The sequence below is a fragment of the Heteronotia binoei genome, chromosome 21 (assembly GCF_032191835.1).
Source record: "Heteronotia binoei isolate CCM8104 ecotype False Entrance Well chromosome 21, APGP_CSIRO_Hbin_v1, whole genome shotgun sequence".
Lineage (NCBI taxonomy): Eukaryota > Metazoa > Chordata > Lepidosauria > Squamata > Gekkonidae > Heteronotia > Heteronotia binoei.
This window is the reverse complement of record NC_083243.1, coordinates 62,862,783-62,888,250: the sequence shown is the minus strand read 5'-3', so window position 1 is coordinate 62,888,250 and position 25,468 is coordinate 62,862,783. Positions and strand designations below refer to the sequence as shown.

The window sequence follows — 25,468 nt, the reverse complement described above, 5'->3', positions numbered from 1 at the left end:
CGTTAAGGTGAAGCGCCGTTGATGGTGATGATGCTGCTGGCGCCGCCCCAAGGATTTGAACAGGGAGTGGAGGGCGGCGCAGGGAGAGCCGCCACTGAGGAAGCTCTCCCTAGATCTATGCAATGGTCACTTCCAGGCTTGATTACTGCAATTTGTTCTAATGCAGGCCTACCCCCTGAACCTGATTTCAGAAGCTTTAGTGGGTACAAAATGCAGCAGTATGCTTGCTGACTGGAACATCTGTGCAGGAGCACATTCAGTTGGTGTTGTGCCAACTGCACTGGTTGCCAATTGATCACAGAGTCCAATTTAAGGTAAATGGTATTAATAGTTAAGATCTTTTATGGTCAGGGAACAGCATACCCCTGCAGGGCAGTCTCTCCCTGTATGTGCCCCAAAGAGTTTTATGCTTTTCTGACCAGCACTGCTTAGTAGTCCTTGGCCTGAAAAGACATTCATCTCACCTTGACCAGAGCCAGGGCCTTTTCAGGCCTGGTGGCACATGCTCCCAAATGAGATCAGGACCCTGAGAGAAGTCCCACCAGGCCTTTAGTTGAAGTGATGAGAGTCAAAGAACATCAGCCTCTGCTGCCTCAATTGCCTCAACTGCCCTAATTACTCCATGGCATTATTCCTATTTATTGGCACCAGTAATGTTACTGCTCTCCTCACCAGTTATTCCATCAGAATGATCCACCACCTTTCCCTGGCATGAACTCAGTATTGCACTGAATGGCTTTTTAAAATATCTGTGGGGGGCCAAAGGATGGGGTTGGGCCTGTACAAATATGGGTGAACTTGCTAATATTTTTCTATGATTTGCTAGACTTTGGCTGTTAATTCAGGTAGTAAAGGCAACAGTGGCAGGAAGAAACCATTTTCCGCACACTCAACTTACTTCTGATTTTCCTGGCAATTGATCCACAAGCACTGTAATCAGTTTGGGCACAGTTCTTCAACATGTCTGCCCCCCTTCTGCATTTCCACAGTTGTGGTGTAAGTATATTTTCTTCTACACCTGTCTTAAACAATTAGTTTTTTTGCAGGAGAGGGTGCTGTCATTATCAGTGGCATAACAGCACCCACCCACCCCCTTTAATTGTTTGTGCATGCTTATATCAATGTCATGGCTGTATTTTTGGTTTTTTTAGAAGACACTAAAATATTGATATATTATTGTAATGATAGGTCAGCAGGTTCTTTGAATGCCCAGATTTGTGTGTGTGTGTGTTTTTAAAGCAAGCCTTTATCATCCTTTCCGCAGAGATTTTTCTTATATCTCAATGAGGGGAAAAGCTAGATACTTACTTCTAAAAAATAACTAGAGCTGGGAATTCACAGAAATTGCTAAGCCTATCATTACCACAGTATAACAATATTTTAGTGCAGTATTTAAAAAATAACATGTGCCATCCAACCAGAGTGGGAAAGGGAGTGGTTTGACAATGACAATAGTCCCATTACCAAAAAGTGGGATGCAGCTGGGTGGGACTGGGTAGAAAAAAGAAAATGGACTGAAATAGTATGTATGTGCAAACAATATATACAAGGAAAAAGGCGACTCAAAATGGGCTTCCAGAAAAAGAACTGCGATAAAGGTGATGTCAAAAGAACAACAACAAACGCAAGGGGAGCAACAACAAGCAAAAAACAATGCACAAAAATACATGCAGAAATTAGGGAATGAACTGAAGCAGTATGGAAACCAAAACCAATGGGAGGGAAACCATGCAGAAAAGCTCCATGATTCAGCCATGACAATAGAAATAAGTGTTGATGCTGTAAGTCAGGGATGTCAAACATGCGGCCCAGAGGCCGAATCAGGCCCATGGAGGGCTCCTATCAGGCCCCCGAGCAACTGGCTTCCTTCTCCCTCTCTCTTGCTTCTTTCTAATCACAGCTTGCTTTGCCAGGCTTTCCCAATTGCACAGGAGCTATAGAGCAAAGCCTCTATTTTCTCCGTTGGCTGAGGCTCCTCCCTTGGGGAGGAGGTGGGGAGAGATAGCTTGCTTTGCCAGGCACTCTCAATTGCACAATATTGGCTGAAGTTCCTCCCCCCTCCTTTTCCCCTGGGGAAGGAAGGAAAGAGCCAGAGCCTCCTTTGCCCAGTTCCCTGGATCACACAGAAGAGATACAAAGAAAGTAACATTAAGACCAACAAGTGCCAATGTTTTAAGCATGTTTTAAGGGTTTTTTTTAAAAAAAATCTTTAATTATGTTTGTCTGTGCCCTTTATAAAGTTTATATCTCTGCTACCTGGCATTATATTTTATGACACACATGGCCCAGCCCAACAAGGTTTCATTTATGTCAGATCTGGCCCTCATAAGAAATGAGTTCGACACCCCTATAAGTGGATCCTATAGCAAATTGACAGCATATAGCCTGGTTCTTAGTACATGATTTTATTTTTTGGCTACAGAGGGCTGTTCCTTCTTTTTAAAAAATAACTGATAGATTTGAGAATTTATGCCATGCAACACATCTTAATTTCTAAGTGAGAGCTGAAACTCAGCTTTGTCTGGAAGTCATATATTTATCTGACACATGAAAGCTACACTTCTAGTCATGCATGTTTTGATGTTCATGTTTGTTGGTGGAAAGAAAGACTAAGTATACTTTTTATATTCTTAATACTACAAAAGTCCAATTGTAAGGAATGGGTGGAGATTAAAAATAGCAGCTCCATCTGTTCCATTAGTCACAAACAGACATTGCTGCTCTTCCTCCAAATAGTTCAAAGCAGCATACAGCGTCCATTTTGTCTTCACAAAAATTCTCAGAGATACACTGATCTGAATCATACTGCCTTACCCAGAATTACCCAGAACAAAGTTCAAGTCCAGGGGCACCTTTAAGACCAACAAAATTTCAAGCTTTTGCGTGCATGCACATTTCTTCAGATACATTAAAATGAAAGTTACCAGTCCATTCCAATGTATCCAAATAAGTGTGCATGCACACAAAAATTATACATTGTGTGGTAGAACAGGCCTGCTCTGGCCCACAGGCCCTGTTCTACTCTGCCCTCCAAGGTATTTGCAACACATGCAGAGGCTTTTCTCTCTCTCTGGTAACCCACCACCACCATCTGACCTGTGTAGGAATTGCTTTGTAGGAATCCCAATTTCCCTTCCACATTCTGAAGCTTCACCTCTGTGTCTTTGGCTGCCCAACATCTGGTCACCATGGAGACAGTTTACTGCCTTGTGCACTCTTGGAAGAATACCCATGTGTCAACTGCCTGCCTGCTGGTGTCGCTTTTGAAATAGCATGTCCAAGATGGTGGTGGTCTATCTGGTACAGAGAACCACTACCAGCATCAAAAGTTTTGAAGTATTTATTTAAAAGCAAATGTTCACATGCATACTTTTTAGCACCAGACTGAGCAAGGGATACAAATGAAATGGGTAAACACAATGCCTCTGTCCTTCTCTCAAGACATGCCCTATCAGATGTAAAAATAGGACAGGTGCCTTAGCTTAGGAAGTTACAGATCTCTACAGAGTACCAATCACCTTGAAGTTTTCTCTAGATCTTCCAGACCAGCACATGGTCAGTGGTTGCTTCAGAGCTGTTTGTCTGCTGTATGGACTCAGCACTCAAGCTTCCTCCTTGCTCCCCTGAGTTTTATCAACTCTCTTTCCCCCTCCCACTGACCCCATCAGGCCAGGTCAAGGAAGTTTTTCCTGATGTCTCCAGAAATTTCTTCCTAAAGATTTTCTAGCCTCAATTCCTCCCTGTTTCCTGCTTAGATGGGGGTGGGAAGCCTGACCATTCCAATTCTATTGTCTAAACCTATTAATATTTGTATGAAGGTAAGCTGAAGTACTTGTGGAAAGCAATTGAACTGACTCCCCCCCCCCTTCCTGCCTGTTCTCTGCCCAGAGGAGGGGAAAACTTTAAAAATTCAGAGTGATTAAATATGTCAAACCTTCAGGGGAAGGGGGGGGGGGGGAGAAATGCATTTCTTCACACCTTGAATAAAATTTTGTTGGTCTTGAAGGCACCACTGGACTCAAACTTTGTTCTGCTGCTTCAGACCAACACGGCTACCCACCAGAACTATTCAGTAAGCTTCAGAAACAATTAGGGACCTGAAACTCAGTTTTTTGCACCAAGCTACAGAACTCCAATTTAAGCAAACCATTTCTTGTATGTTTGTGAGAAAGTAAGTCATTCAAATTGGTGGGCTTGCTCAGAATAAACATACTTAAGATGAAATTATAAGATTACATCTGGCCCTAAAATGTGATTTCAGTATAGGAGAATGTAAGTAATTCAGGTCTGCTAATTAAGGTTACTGTTCCTTCCTAGATGCTTTTGATGATCTTCTGTTTCAGTTTTAATTATTTTCAGAAGATGCTTGCAATTCCTAATCACGTTAACCCTGTAATAACTGCTTGTAATGTGGTATGAAATGTAAATATGAGCAAGCTTACCACTTCCCTGTGTCAACAACACAAAAATGTTTTTTTGAAGAAACAGGCAGTTTAAACTGCATCATGTCTAATGTCTATACAGACTGAATGAAGCTTTGTTAGTCTTAAAGCTGCCACTGGACTCAAATTTTGTTCTGCTGCTTCAGACAAACACAGCTACCCATCTGTTTCTAGATCTGTTTGATGAACGCTTCTTTTTCTATGACAGATATCTAAACATTTTCCAGAAAAACTTTTCAGATAGTGGCCATGGTTAAATGGAAAAAGGAAGGGATGATGTCTGGTAATTCCCCAAGTTACCAGAACAAAACACAATCCAACTTTATTAAAAGATAAAAACCACTACTATAAAATATGAGCATTGCCTAGCTAATTCCCATATTTCTTCATGCAAATCCATGGGGAAAGATTAATTCCGCAGCATCAATAGCCTCTTAAAAACATTGAAAGGGGGAGATGTTGGTTGTGTACTACTTTCTCCATGAAAGTGGCACATTTAAGTGCCTCAATATACAATAAATCAATTTTATGAATAGGTCAGTATCATTTTTCCAAGGAAAGGCAGTTGGGCTTTGGGAGAAAACAAGATTCACCAGAAAGACCCACTTATAATACATGCAGAATTAAATGGCAGGGAACTGTATTTTACAGACATTTGTTTACTTTTAGTATTCTGTAACTGCAGAGAGGTCTCCTATATAAAACAGTCATTCCTCGCCATAAAGCCTCTATCTGACAGAACTGCTTACTGGTAAACTTTAGACTTTTTTTGTTTGTATAAAGTTGTAACTATGCTTATTAGTTATTAAGCATATGAACACACATCTAAAACATTAGTAAAATTCTGGGACAGTATTAGTTTTGCAAAAGATATGCTACTGCATTCAAATAACTGTAAATAAAGAGAGTACACAGAGAGAACATTTTCTCCATCTCCCAAAATACTAGAACCCAAAGCCACCCAATAAAGTTTGATAGGTAGCAGATCAGGATGAACAGAGGAAAATATGTCTTTGTACAAACATGGCACAGAGTGATAAGCTGCAGTACTACACTCCAAGCTCTGCTCATGACCTCAGTTCAATCCTGGCAGAAGCTGGGTTCAGGTAGCCGGCTCAAGGTTGACTCAGCCTTCCAAGGTCAGTAAAATGAGTACCCAGTTTGCTGGGGGTAAAGTGTAGCCAGGGGTAGAATTCTGATCAAAGCCACCAAGTAATACACCATCTTACAGTTTGCAAAAATATATTACAAGGATTGTGTGCAACACATAATAATACAATATTGATAGAGGCCAGCAGTGCTAAGGCCTTTTAAAGTAACAGAAATCCCACGGGGATCAAAAAACCCCGTCCCCAAATGAATAGATATAAGTCCAAACTTGGAAATAGTCCAACTGAAATTCACAAGGTGGGTGCTCCTAAGGAACGTAGCCCAAAGAGCCCAATTTCACACTGAAAATGAGAAGCTAAATGCTGTGATTAGAGAATGTAGAACAAGGTCCCTAAACAGCTGAGCCATTAAAACTGAAGAAGGAATTGAAACGTCATCAAAATCTAGAGAGACGTCTTTTTAAGAAAGCAATTGAGTTGAAGCTACGTTCCTTGGGAGCACCCACCGTGTGAATTTCAGTTGGACTATTTCCAAGTTTAGACTTATATCTATTCATTTGAGAACGGGGTTTTTTGGCCTCCTTGAGGTTTCTGTTACTTAAAAAGGCCTTAGCACCGCTGACCTCTATCAATATTATATTGTTTATTATGTGTTGCACACAATCCTCGCAATATATTTTTGAAAACTGTATTACTTGGTGGTTTTGATCAGTCTACTAATTACACCAAGTGCCCTTCAAGCAGCAGGGGTGGAATTCTAGCAGGAGCTCCTTTGCATATTAGGCCACACACCCCTGATGTAGCCAATCCTCTAAGAGCTTACAAGGCTCTTTTTTGTAAGCTCTTGGAGGATTGGATACATCAGGGATGTGTAGCCTAATATGCGAAGGAACTCCTGCTAGAATTCTACCCTGAGTGTGGCTGATTGAGGAAGGCAATGGCAAACCACCCTGTAAAAAGTCTGCCATGAAAACATCATAATGTGATATCACCCTATGGGTCAATAATGACATGGTGGTTGCACAGGGGACTACCTTTACTTTTACAAACATGGAGTTTTTAGTGATTTAGTGATAGCCACAGACATACAGCTTTAAAAGGCGATTAGATAAATTCCTGGGGATATGTTTATCAGCAACTGCTAGCCTTAGTAACTAAAGAGATCCCCTCCATGATCAGAGACAGTTAACCTCTGGATCCCAGTGCCAGGAGGCAACATCAAGGGAAGACCTCACCTCTACTGTTGCTCTTGCAGAGTAACTGGCTGACTGACCACTGTGTGAAACAGTATGCTGATAGACCACTGGTCTGATAATGCAGGATGATTCTTATGTAGGGATATGAATGCATTTTGAAGTTCTCTGAATACATTGTTATTAGTTATCAAAGGCATAAATTTATTGTACTGATTTTATAGGTGCCAACCTGAATTTCACAATAAAGACTTTGTAAACATATTCAGCAATTTTTTTTTCATCTAATAGGTTTCAAAAAAATTATCCTCATACAGTCAGTCACCATAGGCCTTTTTCATAATCTGAAGATATTAAGATAGCATCTACATTATTGCAAAAATGATTTGTAGAAGTTAACAACTCACTGTTTACAGCATATTTGAATTCAGTAGCCTTATAACGAGATAGTTCAGGCTGTTGATGGAGCGGTTTCAATTACCCTCATTATGCAGAGAGGTCAGCTGCCAATTCCCCAGGCTGAAATTCAGCACCAGCCCTTTGGAAAGACTCCTGCCTACCCTCACATCTTTTTTGTCCTCTGCAGCCTGGGACCTGACACACTTATCATCGCAGCCATTTGCGCCAAGCTCATTTTGTCCCCCAAGACAAAGTGCTTCATAAGCAGCAAAAAGCTTGCTGAGCACGTTGCAGGTGTCAGAACAAGAGAATGTGCTGTTTACCTTGCCTTCTCCCTACTCATATCATTTTACCTCACAGAAGCAGAAAACTGTAGCCCTTTCTTCCTTTCCATGACACTAGTAGCTCTGCATGCCAAAGAGATGATCTAAAAGCACTGACCAAAAAAAAAAAAAAAGGAAAGGAAACTGATGAACAGCAAAGAATCCGAGGAGTACAGCAAACTGTTCACTGGACAGCAGGTCCAAGCCCAGAATTTAAAAGTATAGCATCATCCCTGGATGATATGCAGCATTCTTAAAGTTGCTAGTCTGCCAGACCTACAAAAACCCTGTTCTGGGGGGGAGGGATGTCCATTGGTTCTGAAAAATTATGTAGCAAAAACATGCCATACCATTCTTCCCATTCAGTGATAGTGATATTAGTGATAGAACTCACAATTTCCTTCAAAAAACTATCAACCCTTTGATGTATTTTATTACATAGATAGACATATAAGTGTTACTGCTGTAGCCATAATTTGATTCATTTTTCCCTTGGAAGAATGCAATAGTATGAACCATACACAAAGTTGCAAATGGAAGATTGAGAATTGATCTCAGGGTTCACTTTTGTGCTGTAAGTTATATGACAATAGCAAAAGAGAGAAAGTTTTCAGCTACTAATACAGCATCTCTGACTATGACTTTGGGACTTTGCTAGGAAACTTTCTACAGATGATAAACTCAGGTTATATATCTACAAGCATGAGCACGTTCAAAGCCACAGTAATAAAATATCTGAATAAGACAATAGTGAAACGACTGTGGGAGCAATCCTAAAGTCTACTCACAGGTAGGGAAAGGAAAGGTCCCCTGTGCAAGCACCAGTCATTTCCGACTCTGGCGGTGACGTTGCTTTCACAACATTTTCACGGCAGACTTTTTACGGGGTGGTTTGTCATTGCCTTCCCCAGTTAGCTATGCTTTCCCCCCAGCAAGCTGGGTACTCATTTTACCAACCTCAGAAGGATGGAAGGCTGAGTAAACCTCGAGCCAGCTACCTGAAAACCCAGCTTCCACCGGGGATCAAGCTCAGGTCGTGAGCAGAGCTTAGGACTGCAGTACTGCAGCTTTAACACTCTATGTCACGGGGCTCTTACTCACAGGTAAGTCTCATGTTAAACAGTGGGGCTTACTTCCAGAAAGTGTCCTTAGGGCTGGCAGCCTGTGTGAGTTCAACAACAGGGCAAGAAAGACAAGGCAGGAAATTCTTTTTCTCTTAACACTAACTGCACAATGCCAGATGATTTAGCTTTATCCCGAAAACTATTAAAAGACAAAAACAGTCATGGAATTTGAAAGCCAGCAAAGTGGATGTACATTACAGATTGCATTGCTTCCAGTCAGAAACTGTGTGTGTGCACCCCATGAAATAAAGTCCTAGCTGTAAGGCTGCTTACCTGGAAAAACTGAGACAGACAGAAATGTATATAGACAAGATTTTCAGGGACCTGTTAAGGTACCCCAATTCCATAATGAATGCTCATCCACATTCACAGAGAATAAGGGATTCAGGTAAGAAGGCATCATACTGCAAAGAGGATGCAATGATGGACAATATTTTGTTTTAAAGAGCAGACAAATTCATGGAGGATAGGTCCAACTGTGCTGATTAAATGAAACGTCAATGTTCATAGACACTAACCATCTACCAGTACTGGTGGACAAACTTCAAGGGAAGGCTTTGCCCATGCTCTGTTTGTAAGCTTTTGGGGACATTTAGTGGACCACTATGTGAAACTGGATGCTGGACTAGACAGTTCATTGGGCTTAACCAGCCTGGCTGCTCTTAGTTTCTTATCAGTTAGTGACATAGTAACAAAACAAAGTCCTCTACATACTGGCAAAAGTACTAGACATAGCTTTCTCAGTACAAATTCTTTACTGATCTATATGGAGCCACATAAAGTTTCCTGACTCTCTCAAAATTACCCCATTCCAAAGTGTATGCCTGGGAAAAGGGAAGTAGGTCTGACTACCTCCACACACTGTGCCTTTGACTACCTGAGCTGACATCACCATGCCAAGGAATGACCTAATGACAAAATGCCTACACATTTCCCTCTCCTTCTTATCCTGTCAAGACAAATCTTTGCAACTGGAAAGAAAAAGAGGAATGAATACATGCAAATCAAATACTTGTGGTTCCTGCCATGTGTTCTCCATTGCCTACCCAATTTCAAGGGGGACAGAACATTTGCCTAAAGTAGTTCTTTCACCCACCATCTACTTTTAGACCAAAATTCCAGAACTATTGTGTCTGTATCTTACCATCTTTGACACACAACAGATATGTATTCCCATTAATTACAAAGAATCAAAACAAATGTCCTTAAAGTAGCACTTGTGTCACTTACTTTATTACTGAGAAAGTGTGATTTAAAAAAAAAAACCCAGCAGTGCAAGACTCCTAACCCTCATGCACAACCCTGCAATTTCACATGGAGTTTAATTACTTTTCAATATGTTATTATTTCTATTTAAAATGTTTTCATGCCACCTTTCTATTCAAACAGGGTCTACAAGATGACAAACTTAAAAACATTGAAACTTTTGAGCAATCACAAACATTTAATATTATAAAATAATTCAATTAAAATACAAAAACAACTCAGTTATACTCAAGCAAACTGGACTGCTTTACCACAAAATGGCAATAGAATCATCACACAGCCAGACTACACATACACATGCACATACACTGCCCACCTCCATGTCAAGCTAACATGGCATAGTATACAGCTGGGCTTTGACATTCCAATTCTCAGCCACCAGTCATTTCCTAAGGTTCGGCAGAGGATGACAGTCCGAGTCCGGGTCCATCAATATAGTAGAAAGGGGTGGGTAGACCTGTTTTCCAGAGTCCTGGTCTACCTCCATAGAGAACAATGTGTTCTGTCATGAAATTTGACTTCATTCTGTTTCTTTTGCAATGTTTAGATTATGCTTAAAATATAGTATAAATAATTCATTCTGAGCACTTACCTGATAGGATACTGAAAAGCTAAAATACCACTCTGAAATTGTTGGTGGCACCCATTGTGACATAAATAACAGAAATGAAACATTCTACCTTAGGTCAGGGGTTCTCTGTACTATATTTTCAAAGTTGAATTAGTTGTTTGAAAGTGCATTCAGGTTAAAAATTTTCACATGATTCACTACAAAAAATGGCACAATGAACAAGCAGTCTATTGAATATTCAAGCATCTGTCAGTAGTTGTGTCAAACTTCCTGGTTTTATCAGGCAAAAAGTGTACCTCATTCAAGAGGTACAACCCACAGAAATGAGAAAATACAATGTTGACATTTCCTTTGTCTGCAGACCAGACTTACTTCCAACACTGTGACTATCTCTTGTTAGAGTGGTAAAAGTTATGGCTGCTTATAGAAAACACTGCAGAAATCCAAGAACTTGTTACAGTGATCTGATAGCATCAGTAGAAGCAAAGTTAGAAGTTCATACTCTTTCATGTTTCCTCATGTGAGGGGAAAGGATGCAGTATGGAAAATTAAATAAGTGACCTGAAAATGATTTCTAAACTGGAAGAAGATAAAATCAGGTGGGTAGCCATGCTGGACTGAAGCAGAACAAAATTTGAGTTAACATTGTGTCCATTAACTCTGTGTCTGATAAAGTGTGATGTGCATGAAAGCTTACACTTTGAATAAAACTTTGTTGATCTTAAAGATGTCATTGGACTCAAACTTTGTTTTGGAAGAAGATAAGTAAAATTTTAGTAATTCATTTATAGTCTGCCTTGAGTCTCTGTGAGAAAAGCAGACTAAATTATGAAAGTAAATTAACAACATAATTATCCCTTTATTAAAGATGGGGATGAGACTAAGAAATGTCCATATTGAGAGAGAGGAAATTATGTACGAAAAAGAATGGTTTACAACCACCCTGTAATTAAGACTTTTTCCACACACTCAAGATACTCCTGATTTTCTTAGGATCAATCTACTAGCATTGGAAACAGTTTGGGCAGGGTTCTTCACATCTGTCTTCCCTGTGCATTTTTATAGTTGCATATTTCATTTATTTTCTTTCACACATGGTTTAAATAATGAGGATTTTCAAAGGGATTTTCAATGAGGATGTCATTGATGGCATTAGAGCACTCCCCTTATTTTTTTAAAGGCCCCAAAATATCAATATATCACTGTAGTATTATAGATGGTTTAAGCAGGTTCTCTGAACTCCCAGTTTTTGTTAAAAACAAAAAGTCTCTAGCCTCTTACCTTGTGGAGATATGCCTTTTCCCTTATACCTCCACAAAGATAGGTACTATTTATTTTTTTAATGAAAGCTGCAAATTCAGAGAACCTGCTTAAACTACCACTATACCACTACAATAATATACCAATATTTTAGGGCTTAAAAAAAACTGAAATCACTCATCTTCAGGGAGGGAGTAACTATGGTGACAGTCCAGTCATTGAAAAGTGGGCTGGAGGTGGGTAGGACAAGGAAAACTTATGGAAATGTTACACACTAGGAAAAAGCTGACTCAAAATCAGCTTCCAGGGGGGAAAAAATGGAATAAAGTGGCTTCAAAAGATTGAGAGGTTGGGGGAAAGAAAACTAAAGTCAGAAAAATACATGCAGAAATCAGTGGATAAACTGAAGCAGTATGGGGCCAGAACTGGCAAAAAAATACCCATGTGGCAGTCTAATGGAATCTCTATTTAGCAGGAGGATTGATTTAGGACTACCCTGTAGTATGAAGTAATCCACTGTCAACATTACCATATTGCAGCTGTGGGGCACATGTTATACTATCCTTCATTAGAATGTCCACATTTTTAATGGGAGAAAGAGTCTAAGAAAGGCTTTAAGAACTGTCACCAACTAATTTTTACTGCTTAAAGTATCACGGGTCTCCACCACAAAACTACATACCACATGCATCAAAATGCAGGCAAAAGTATAATGCTTATGCATTTCAAGCAAGCTAATTTTACAGTGTCAGTATGTTCAAGTCACCTGGAATCACTAGGCCAAGCAATGCAGCAAAAAATAAAGTGTATCTATTACTCTTCTATTATACCCCCCACTCTTCCCAGAAATTGAATTCAAAGTGGCCATATTCTGCATATGTTTGTGTTTTTCATACAGTGTTTCTATAACTTTAACAGTGCAATTCTATGCTGAGTTACTTCAGTCTAAATTCACTGATTACTCTGCACAGGTTTTCATTGTAACAGTGTAAAATAACACTCCTATATAAATTTGGAAATTGGTCTTTCCATCTGTATAATTCAACCTTTTCAGGGATTGAGTGAGTGTGGGATTGCTGGCCTGGATGCTTTCCAAAAACTGGTTGTGACTTGAACTTTCTTAGTCAAAAGCCTACTTTATTAGTTACTCCTCAAACTGTTTGAGACCTCAACAAAAAACTGAAAGTTGATGCTATTAGCAAGCCAGTTAATCTCCACACTTTAGAAGGGAGATGCGCTTCCTGCATGACCTTCCAAGTTGTGAAATAAGCACTGTAACTTTCAAAAGGGTAACAGGGTCTCACCCCAGGATGAATAAGGTAGTTAGATGTGTGTAAATAATTACAAAAGCTGCTGCATAAATGTCATATTAGCCTCCATTCTCCAGTATGCATTCACTGTACACTAACAGATCTGTATCCAACATACAAACAACACAGTATTCACTATTAGACTATCAATAATTCATCATGCATCAAGGAGATAGGAATGAATTAATAGGAAAGTGGGGGAGACTGCTGTAAAATGGGGCACAAGAGTTTTAAAAGCATTTAAAATGATGAGAAATATTCATATACCACTTTCCCATCACACACTCACAGAAGACATAACTTTATGGTTTGAGGACCTAGAGAATCTACAGCAGGAAGTGTGAATAAGCTTTTATGAACATATGAAGCTGCCTTATACTGAATCAGACCCCTGGTCCATCAAAGTCAGTATTGTCTTCTCAGACTGGCAGCGGCTCTCCAGGGTCTCAAGCTGAGGATTTTCACACCTATTTGCCTGGACCCTTTTTTGGAAATGCCAGGGATTGAACCTAGGGCCTTCTGCTTCCCAAGCAGATGCTCTACCACTGAGCCACCGTTCCTCCCTCCACAGTTCCTTTTAAAAGTGCACAGCACTGCCTAGCCTTTTGCTTAAACCGTTTGTTCCTGGTGGCCATTTCAGCCTCTTCTTCCTTCCAGCATGCTTTTCTCCCATTACAAGCCAGTGAGAGGCTTCAGTTTGCAAGGACAGAGCGAGCATCCAATGTCTCCCAGGCAGGCCCAGCGTCGACTGCTTTGGATTGCCTGGCCAGAGCTCAGTCGACAAAGCATGCCGACTTGTTTTGCTTTCTGGCTTGCAAAGTGGAAACTTTTCTTTCCCAGCGGGTTCTGCGGGGCCGAGTTATTATTTTGACAGCTGCTGGTTAACCCCCAGCACCAGGATGCCTTCCAGCCTCCCAAAGTCTCTCTCTCGCTCTCTCAAAAACGAGGGGGGGAGGGGTGCCTACTCGGCTGGGAGAACTTTTTCCGCGCGTGGCAAAACACAGTAAACCAGTCCAGGCAGCGATGGAAAGTATAGCCAGAGGAATAGATAGAAGGCAGAGAAGGAACGAGCGAGAAAGAACAAGTTGAAAGGGAAAGACAAAGAGGCTGATCCATGTCGATGGGTGGCGATCGGAAAAAGTGCACATTCTTAGATTCCCCCCCCCCCCCCAGGAAATTGGGGAAAGCCCAGAAGGGTTCATTTCGGAAATGGAGACCTGCCGCGCTTCTAGCTTGGAACCCAGCTCCTCCTACCCTGGCAGCTACAACGACTCCTCAGCGCGGGTCAAAACTTCTGCACATGCTCAGAGGGCCTGTCGCCTCGACGCAGGCCTGGAAAAAGACGCCGGCTCCCCCCTTCCCGCTTACCTTTTGGTCGACGATGGAGCAAGCCATTTCCCGGACATGGGCCAGGCTGAACTCTCCTAAGGGGTCGGGCAGCAAGAGCACCGGCTCGCGGCTGAGCCCGATCTGGAGGTGGAAGGAGATGCCGCCGCCGCTGCCCGGCTGAGAGGGGCTGGGCGGCCGGATGATCGGCGGGGCGCTCATCGACAACTTCCCACAGGACAAGGGGCAGGGAGAGAGAGAGAGAGAGAGAGAAGCAGGCAGAATCAGGATTTTGCCACGGCGGCGGCGGGACCAGCCCGCCGAGTTGGTCGCTGCCCCGTCCCCAGTCCCCCCTTCCCCTCGGCTGAAAACGGGGCAGGGAGGACGCCTCAGAGAGAGGCCGGGCGAGCGGCGGGTGGCGGCGGTACTTGCGGTGTTGCCGCCTCGGCTGTTGGCGGGGCGACTGCAAGTGGCGGCGGCCCCTGGGCGGTCAAGCGCGCTCGGAGGGGGGCAGGGAGAGGAAGGGCGGGAAAGAAGCCGCGGCCGCCAGAGCCGCCACCCGGCCGCCTCGAGAGCAGCAGCTCAGCCGGCGGCGCCCAAGTGGCGGGGCAGGCGGGCGTTCCCTCAGTCAGGTAGCTCGAGGCTTGCTTGCCTTTAGCTGCGCTCCCTTGCAGGCTGCAGCCCGCAGCGTGCTGACTTGGGAGCAGGCAGCCCTGCTTGCCTTCTAAGTAAACACGCCGTGGATTGGGCTTCAGGCGTAGCGAGTCATCTCTCTGGCTGGCGCCTCGAGCCAAGAGTTTCCGCGGCCCGGAGCACGCATCCCTAGCTCATGTTCGGTTGCCACCCCCGGCCTTAAGCAGCTGCGCGAGGGGCAAACGCAGCGGGTGAAGTTGGTGTGGATGCTTTTCATTGCCGCCGGGAAACCATCCTGGCGGCTTCACCTACTTAGGGTGGTCAGGCAGCTTTACTAGGTCAGGAGGAACCTTACTGCACATGCCACCACGGAGTCTTCCAGTTGCCACATGGCCCTGAACTAACTTTCCCCTTCTATCTTGCTATGTTTTTGATTTGGTACCCTGGCCTTTCTTGACTCTTTGGTTACCCTCTGATGCCCTGGCATGCAAACTCTTGTAGCATTTTTTCCTGACCAAAACTCCTTTCCCTGGCTCAAAATGTACCAAGATCTGCAACCAGTTCTGGGTGTTTTCCTTCAGGAGTCAGTCTCACCACGTTAAATGGACTTACATGGTTACAGCCTCACAGTCTGGTCATACAGACATTGAAGAAAACTTGCCTCCACAGACTTTATTTTTCTATACCCCACATGGGTATAGCACAGAAACATTTGACTAGCTCCTCTACACATGGGGCTCGTTGGTAGCTTTTTCCCTGACCCCCTGATAACACCCAAAGTTTGCTTTTGGCTCCAAAGAACTAAACCCATATCGAGTTCTTACCCAGTCCCAGGCATTCAAAATTTCTTATTTATCTTCCTCCGTGTCCCCAATACTTTTCCTTCCCCTTGCCATACAGTCCTTGTTTTCTCCTCAACTTTAGCTCTTCTAGTATTTCCCGAAAGGGAGAGACAGGATCAGGCTCCCCATGTCCCATTTCGTTCAGTACCTTCAAAGCTGCCTTCATCCCAGCCGCTACTGGTCCTTCCACTGCTGCTGTTCCTGTTAATGATTACAGATAAGCAACAAGACTGGTTGGCAGAGTCTGAAGAAACTCTATGAATCGCTCCTGCTTTGTGGCTGCTTCTGGGCTGAGTGTATGATTTGCATGTAAGTAGGAGCTTAAACCTGTCAGCCAGCCCTTTCTAGCTGTCTCCCTTCCAGCAGAGCAGCAGTGAGTGGTGCCATTCCCCCTACCAAGAGCCAGTCACATGCTGATAGGAGAGGGAGGGAGCTGTCACCACAGAGCTGGGACTCTATTCAGGCAGATGCCACCACTGACTGCTGTGTCCCTCATTTCAGTTGCCGCTCCTCCTCAGTGCTTTATTTGTGACTGCGGAATGATCAGAAGAATCCCACCCACCACCTGTCATTTTTCTATTTAGTAAACATGAAAAAACATCCTATCTAGAGAATGTCATTTACTCAGTAGAAACTCTTACCTCCTGGAGATGGATGAGTTTGTCTTACCATCTTTGTAGCAAACACAAACCACATCTGTGCTCCAGTCTTCAAGGAATAAGGATCGAAGGAAAGATGGCAGTGGGAGTGCTCAACATGATACCTCAGTCCTTTTACCTTTGATATTGACATCCACTGACTAGTTTCTCAAATTAGAGATGCCAGAAGCTCAAGCCTGAGAAGGAGCACTTTCAAGTATATTTATCACACTTCTGCTCTGTTCTTTATTACTAGTCATACCTTGCTTTAGCACAGCCATCTGTGAAAAAGTAATTGAGCATGTGTTTAACTCTGGTCTCTACCTCTCCCAAGTCCACTATACCCACATTTTGATGATCCAAACACCGTATGGCAGAATCACAGAAATATTAGACTGTGGGTATTTTCTAGAGAGGGAAACACTCTTTGCACTTGCTCTTTATTTCACATGTCCAAGGACTGAAGTCTGGCACTAAAATGGGTTCTAAAATGATCTGTGGTGTGCCCTGGTTTGTATTAAGCTCTATTGCTAATGTTACAGTTCAGTCTTCACAATTTACAACAATGCAGCTGTGTTTATTTGAATGAAATACTTATACCACTTTCCATGCACAATGAAGATCTGCAGGTTACCTGGTGAGCTGGAACCTTTTGCACCGTTGGCCTGCTGGGATAAGGACAGATGAAACATCAGTCTCTGTCTTAAAGTGGGTGTGGCTACATCTGGAAGACTTATGTACAACTAATGATTTGATTTCCAACTCACGTTTGAGTCTTTTACCCCAGCCTCCATAGAGCTTCAGTCAGTGTACCTTACACACAAAAATTAGATGGCATTAGTGTTGATTGCTATTTATATTACTGTTAGGATTAAGCAGGATCAGTATAGAGAGCACAATGACTGTAGCCCAGATCTTTGTCATATCCCATGCATTGCCTATCCCATGAATCTTTGAAATACTTCCTCTTGCACTGGCTGTATTAGTGATGTTGCAGTCACTGAGGACCTCCTGTATGAAAAATTATATTCTGATTTTGCAGACTTTTGATTACTTTTTACCATTTTTTATTGCTTAGGGGTTTTTTATTTGGTAGCTTTTTTGGAGCAGCAAAGGAAGCTATTGTCCCTAAGGCCTGTATAAAGTTTTAATCCTAGCCAAATTTGACAACTTTTTCTTCATACACAGAAGGTACATATTGACAGCTTTGTTGAACAGTTGGAATGTCCATGAACATTCTGTGAAATCACCAAATTAAGAAACACCAGAAACAGCAATTGAAAAAAAGATATTTAGTTGACTTACACAATTAAAACAAAAGGACAGTATACATAATTATAAAAAATAGATCACATGTATCTAACATTAAAGGACTTAATATTTATTTATAGTTTACCTCCTTCACTCAAAGCATATTGCAAAATAATACAATAGGACCATTGTAAGATGTACAATAAACAGTATAATAAGACTGGACTGCAAAATTAGAAAACAATGTGATAAAACATTTAAGAACATAAGACAACCCATGTTGGATCAAGCCAGTGGCCCATCCAGTCCAACACTCTGTGTCACACAGTGGCCAAAAGAACCAGGTGCCATCAGGAGGTCCATCAGTGGGGCCAAGCACCAAGAATACAGAGCATCACTGCCCCAGACAGAGAGTTCCAATAATACGTTGTGCCTAATAGCCACTGATGGACCTCTGTTCCATATGTTTATCCAATCCCCTCTTGAAGCTGTCTATGCTTGCAGTCGCCACCACTTCCTGTGGCAGTGAATTTCATATGTTCATCACCCTTTGGGTGAAGAAGTACTTTTATCAGTTCTAATCCAACTGCTCAGCAATTTCATTGAATGTCCACGAGTTCTTGTATTGTGAGAAATGGAGAAAAGTACTTCTTTCTCTACCTTCTCTGTCCCATGCATAATCTTGTAAACCTCTATCATGTCACCCCTCAGTAGATGTTTCTCCAAGCTAAAGAGCTCCGAACATTTTAACCTTTCTTCATAGGAAAAGTGTTTTTGATTCTATTTGGGGTAGGCATAAGCTTTTGAAGGTCAAAGCTCCCTTTCTCAGATATTTATTTATTTGATTTATATCCTGCCCTCCCCACCGAAGCAAGCTCAGGGCAGCTCACAGTGTAAAAACCACAACAAACAATTTTAATTTGTCAGAGATATGTCAGAGCTTTGACTCTCAAAAGCTTACATCCCCAAAATCTTGTTAGTCTCCAATATGGCTACTCTAGGAAAGCATACGACACATACTAAAATTGGAGTTAAATTTTGAAAACAATACAGAAATAACATAATGTATGCAATAAATGATACCATAAATGCAGCCCTCACCCCTTTGCAAAAGCATCCTCCTGAAGAGCTGTGTTTTACTACATTTTACTTTCCTTTACAAAACAGCATTTTATGGAATGAAAGAAATGGTGGTGATTGGAGACTCCTTGCTCAGAGGAGTGGAGCCCAAAGTGTGCTGACCGGACTTGTCATCCCAAGAGGTCTGCTATCTGCCGGGAGCACGCATCCAGCATGTGACAGAAAGGATTGGAAGACTTATCAAGCCCACAGATTACTATCCTTTCTTGCTGATCCACGTGGGAATGAATGATACTGCCCATCATAGCCCTGAATGTATTAGAAAAGACTATGTGGCTCTGGGTCAGAAGGTGAAGGAGCTGGGCATGCAGGATGTGTTCTCGTCAGTGCTTCCTGTTGAAGGCCATGGCTTAGGACGAAAAAGAAGAATACTTCAAATAAATGGCTGGCTACGTCGATGGTGTCTTCAGGAAGGATTCGAATTTCTGGACCATGGCTTACGCTTTCGAGATGGTGGTCTTCTATTGGGAGATGGTTTGCACCTTACGGCGGTAGGGAAAAGGGTGTTTGGTAACAGCCTTGCTAACCTAAAGGAGGGCTTTAAACTAAATTGTATGGGGGAGTGAAACAATAATTCAAAGCCTCGTATGATGCAAGAAACTGGGGATAAGAACGTTAAAAGATTTGCAGAGAATGGCACATACGCTAGATAATGTTAACTTACAGGCTTGTATGGAAACCAAACACTCAGGATGCATAAAATATGGATTCCGATGTCTCTACACTAATGCACAGAATATGGGAAACAAACAGGAGGAACTGAAAGTCCTAATAAAGGAAGGAGATTATGACATGATAGGCCTTACTGAAAAGTGGTGGGATGACACAACGGGAATATTAGGATTCAGGGATACAACTTATTTAAAAGAGACAGGCAAATGAGAAAGGGCAGAGGCGTAGCAGTATATGTGAAGGAGGTAAATACTTGTGAGGAAATATGTGAATTGGAGCATGGCAGCTCAGTTGAGAGTCTGGGTAAAAATAAAAGGAGTAAGAAACAACAGTGATATTATTGTAGGGGTCTGCTATAGACCACCATGTCAGGCAGATGACTTAGATGAGATACTTCTATAGCAGATTGCAAAGTTCTCCAAGAGAAGGGATACAGTGATCATGGGAGATTTCAATGACCCGGACATCCGTTGGAAGTCCAGCTCTGCTAAAAATGAAAAGTCAAATAGATTCCTGACTTGTCTTGCTGAAAACTTCCTTTCCCAAAAAGCGAAGAAGGAAACAAAGGGATCTGCTATCTTGGATTTGATTCTCACCAACAAGGAAGAATTGATTGAAGAAGTGGAAATAGTGGGCACCCTGGGCAGTAGTGACCATGTGATTTTGGAATTTACAGTCTTAGGGAAGGGAAAAGCTATACGTAGTCAGACTTATAGGTTGAACTTCAGAAAGAATTAATACTCCCTTTGGTAAAAGAATTAATAATCCCTTTGAAAAATTGGTGAAAGAGTATGGAGAAGATAAGTCAAAAATAGTTTCAAAATTGTGTAAGATTTTATTAGGTACAGGGAAATCCCCGAGAGAATATTTGAAGGAATATTGGGAAACAGATATTGAAGATAAAATTTTAGATGAAGATTGGGAGAGGATTTTTAGATTACCTCCCTTTGTTACAACATCTAGGTTAATGCAGGAGCAGGGATTGAAGATGATACAGAAATGGTATTATACACCCATTAAGATGTATTATATTTCTAAATCAGGGAGTAAAATTTGTTGGAGGAAATGTGGAGAAATTGGAACTTTCAGTCACATGTGGTGGGATTGTCCCTTAGTGAAAAAATTCTGGGTTCAGGTTGGCATAGAGATGACAAAGATTATGGGAAGAAAAATAAGTATATCTAAAGCAATGGCAATTATTAATTTGGATGGTGTGGGATTAAGATCAAAAGAGGATAGTAAATGGATTAATTTGATGTTAGTTGCAGCAAGACAAGTGATAGCAAGGAATTGGAAAGAAGCTGAGGAACTGACAATCACTGGAGGGATAAAATGAATAATATAAAAATATTGGCGTATTTAACGATGAAGATACGAAGAATGAACGGATTAAAGGTTAGGGAGCAAGAGGAGGGCAGGTTTAGAAAGATGGTGAAGTATTTGGAAAAGTTTAAACAATTTAACACGATTGGTTGGTTAATAAGGAAATGAATGGATAAGAAGTTTAAATAGAGGGATCGAGTTGTATTTGGATGAAATGTTAATAATTATAAATATTTTTATTTATTTTATTTATTTTGTGACTTCTATCCCGCCCTTCCCAACAAGTGGCTCAGGGCGGGTTACAACATAGGAATCTAACATAAATAGGAATTAAGTATAAAACTTTTAAATTCAAACATTAAACCATTTAAGACATTAAAACATTTAAAACATTTAGAGGCAGCGAACATCCAGTATAACTGCGCGCAGTTTCTTGTACCAGCTAGTCATAGGCCAGCCGGAAGAGGGTTGTTTTACAGGCCCTGCGGAACTGGGCAAAGTCCCGCAGGGCCCTCACCTCTTCCGGCAGCTGGTTCCACCAGGAGGGGGCCATAATAGAAAAGGCCCGGTCCCTTGTCGATTTTAAGCGGACTTCCTTTGGCCCGGGGATGACTAGGAGATTTTGTGTTCCCGATCTCAGTACTCTCTGGGGAACATGCGGGGAGAGACGGTCCTTCAGGTAGGCAGATCCTAGACCATATAGGGCTTTAAAGGTAATAACCAGCACCTTGTACCGGACTCGGTAAACTATCGGCAGCCAGTGCAGGTCCTGGAGCCCCGGCCGGATGTGCTCCCTTCTTGGGAGCCCTAACAGCAGCCGGGCCGCGGCATTCTGCACTAGCTGCAGCTTTCAGGTTCGGCACAAGGGCAGTCCCATGTAGAGAGCATTGCAGTAGTCCAACCTCGAGGTGACCGTGGCATGGATCACTGTTGCTAGATCGTCACGTTCCAGGAAGGGGGCCAGCTGCCTTGCCCGCCTAAGGTGAAAAAATGCGGACTTGGCAGTGGCTGCTATCTGAGCCTCCATCGTTAAGGAGGGCTCCAATAGTACCCCCAGGCTTTTGACCTTGTCCGCCGCTATCAGCGGCACACCCTCAAAGGCTGGTAGGGGGATTTCTCTCCCCGGGCCCTGACGACCCAAGCAAAGGACCTCTGTCTTCGCTGGATTTAGCCTCAGCCCGCTCAGTCTGAGCCACCCAGCCACTTCCTGTAATGTAATATATGGAATATTATAATGTATCTATGGCCTGGGACTCTCACAGAGGTGGAGTGGTATTGGAATATATAACAATAAAATTATTTTAAAAATTAGCAAGGATAAATGTAAAGTTCTGCATTTAGGTAGGAAAAATCCAATGCATGGTTATAGAATGGGGGAGACTTGTCTTAGCAGTAGTATGTGCGAAAAGGATCTAGGGGTCTTAGTGACTCATATGCTGAACATGAGTCAACAGTGTGATGTGGTGACTAAAAAGGCAAATGCAATTTTGGGCTGTATCAACAGAAATATAGTGTCCAGATCACATGATGTGATGGTATAACTTTACTCTGCTCTGGTAAGACCTCATCTGGAGTATTGCGTTCAGTTTTGGGCACCACATTTAAGAAGGATATAGACAAGATGGAATGGGTCCAGAGGAGGGCGACGAAGATGGTGAGGAGTCTGGAGACCAAGTCCTATGAGGAGGCAGCTGAGAGGTGATATGATCACCATCTTCAAATACTTAAAGGGCTGTCATCTGGAGGATGGTGTGGGATTGTTTTCTGTGGCCCTGGAAGGTAGGACCAGAATTAATGGGTTGAAATTAAATCAAAAGAGTTTCTGGCTCAACATTAGGAAGAACTTCCTGACAGTTAGAGCGATTCCTCAGTGGAACAGGCTTTCTCGGGAGGTGGTGGGCTCTCCTTCCTTGGAGGTTTTTAAACAGAGGCTAGATGGCCATCTGACAGCAATTAAGATCCTGTGAATTTAGGGGGAGGTGTTTGTGAGTTTCCTGCATTGTGCAGGGGGTTGGACTAGATGACCCTGGAGGTCCCCTTCCAACTCTATGATTCTATGAAATGTGAGAGCTTTCTCAGCCCTCTTTAGTAGGGATGGGCATGAACCAGCTCACAAAAATTCATGATGAATTTTTGGCTGTTCATGGTTCAAAAAGTAAAATTCATGGCAGGTCATCCAGCACAAACTTTCCACAAATTTTCAAATTGTTCCTGGAGGTTCTTGAACACATACATTTCCAGACAGACAGTCTTCAGACTTCAAAGCAATGGGGTACAGGTTCAAATAGTATTGACAATTTAAAGAAGATTTTCTCCCTTTACCAGCTTTCCTTTCTGTTCCCTTCTCATTTTCTTGTACAGAAAATCTTTGCTTGGATTTGTTGTGACTCTGCTTTAAAAACAGTCCTTTTAAGCTTGCAATGCCAGTGGCTCTGAATTCTGCTGGGCATGTTACACATTGTAGCTGGTTGTACTGGGCTTGCAAAATCCCGCTCCCCCTTGCTTGGATTTCTTATGACTCTGCTTTGAAATCAGTACCTCTAAGCTTGCAGTGCCACAGTGGCACTGGGTTCTGCTGGACATTCTGTGCAATGAACTAGTTGTTCTGGGCTTAAAAAATGCCCCCCCCCCCCCGTACTACAGGGATTCTCTGATTTGACATTAGTTGTCTTTTGCTTGCATTGCCACAGTGACAGTGGGATCTGCTAGGCATTCTGTACACTGAACTGGTTGTGCTGGGCTTGAAAATGTCCCCCCTTCAGTTGGTTCTGAGAGATTCTGTGGTTTGACATTAGTCCTCTTTTGCTTGCATTGCCACTGGGTTCTGCTAGGCATTCTGTGCACTTAACTGGTTGTGCTAGGCTTGCAAAAAAAAAAAAAAACCCACCCTTGCTTAGACTGTGATGCTGTGCTAGACATCCATCTTCTTGATCTGGCATTGCTACAGTGGCATTGGATTCTGCTTGGTGGCACTCTTTGATTGCTCTGGTACTGCTGGGCACTCTGTGCATTGCACTGTTTTTGCTGGGCTTACAATGACCCCAACCACCACTACATTCAGTTTCTACTGCAGAGATTCTCTGACTTGACCTTAGACCTGTTGGTTTTGCAGAGGCATTGGCTCAGCTGGGCACATTGCACTGGTTCTGGGATTGCAAAAATGCCCATCACCACCTTCAGTTTCTACTACAGGAATTCTCTGGCTTGACCTCAATCCTGTTGGGTTTACATTGCCACAGTGGCACGGGCTATGTTGAGCACATTATAGTCATTCTGCTGGGCTTGCAAAAATGCCCCCCACCTTCAGTTTCTGCTGCAAAGATTCTCTGGGGCATTGATTCTGTTCTGCTAGGCTTCTATTGCACTTGCTGTTTTGTTGTGTGCATACCGGGTGCGGCATTCTATCACATCTCAAACCTCACAATCAAAGTGTGTCACTTAGTCTTTAAAAGTTCATGATGGTTTGTAGTTCATAAACCAGACATGTCATGAACCATGAACTAAACCAAACTGCATTTTCCAAGTTCATGCCCATCCCTACTCCTTAGGGAGGCCACACCACAATGTGGGAACCACAACACCAAATGCACAGGTACAAGTAGCTACTGATCTTAACCATTTATAAGGTGGCATCTTTAGCAGACTTTGCTCAAATGAGCACAACTGTTGTAGTGGTACCTATCAAGAGAGGCAGTCTTTTAGATGTATGGGTTTTAGGTCATAAGGAGCTCTGTAGGTGATAGTCATCCCCTCATCTGATGAAGTGTGCTTAAGAGAGCACACGAATCTTACGTTCTGAATAAAAATTGTTTGGTCTTAAAGGTGCACTTGATTCCTGCTTTGTTCTACTGCTTCAGACCAACACGGCTGCCCACTTGAATCAGTCAGCCTTGAATTAAACCCAGAAACTAATTTGTTTAATATCCTGGTTTGCTGAGAATAACCATAGTCCATAATCATAAAATATATGTATGATTGGTCTAATTCACATTATGAAGGCCTCCCCCATGACTGAGGACAAAAATAGGTAATGATTGGCTATGGATAGATGGCCATTAAACCCACTTCCCAAGTCTTACACTTTTGCTATCTATAAGAGTGAAAAGAAATTTAGATAACCAAAAACCCAAGAATGGAGGAACATCAGGATTACTAACTGAAATAATTATTTAGTTGAATTACAACACAAATAAATGTATATAGCATGAAGGGACAATTCACAAGATGTTGTGAGGATAACCACTTATTTTCAGGAGCCAGAGTCCTGTGTTTAATAATAATAATAATAATTTTTAATTTATATCCCGCCCTCCCCGCCGAGGCAGGCTCAGGGCGGCTTACAAAACATGATATGGTATCACGATATAACAATACAGGTAAAATCAATCAGCAATATAAATACAGATATAAATTAGTTTTAAAAAGCTTTTAAAAGCCGCCCTGAGCCACTTGTGGGAAGGGCGGGATAGAAGTCACCAAATAAATAAATAAATAAATAAATAAATAAATAAATAAATAAATAAATAAAACAATACAGTGGTGCTACAGTCTCTATTTATCCAGGCAGCGTAATATTCAGTCTGGTTACGTCTTGAAGGATTCTTGGAAGAGGGCAGTTTTGCAGGCCCTGCAGAACTGGTTGAGGG

The 25,468-nt window shown here is 42.3% G+C and overlaps 1 protein-coding gene across 2 annotated transcripts in view; it reads right to left on the bottom strand.

The window, feature by feature from the left end:
- PRKD1 (protein kinase D1) overlaps positions 1–16,050 on the bottom strand; it is a 218,160-nt gene extending 202,110 nt beyond the window's left edge. The window contains exons 1-2 of one of the 2 annotated variants that reach the window (XR_009556571.1): positions 15,947–16,050; positions 14,366–14,551 (exon numbers count right to left, since the gene is read on the bottom strand). Coding sequence is in view for 1 of the 2 variants with exons in the window: in XM_060261979.1 (XP_060117962.1) it covers positions 14,366–14,551; positions 15,947–15,964 (204 nt within the window). In the remaining variant the exon portion in view is untranslated. The remainder of the gene's footprint in view (positions 1–14,365; positions 14,552–15,946) is intronic. The other variant, XM_060261979.1, reaches the window with a different exon arrangement.
- Between the last annotated feature and the right edge of the window lie 9,418 nt (positions 16,051–25,468).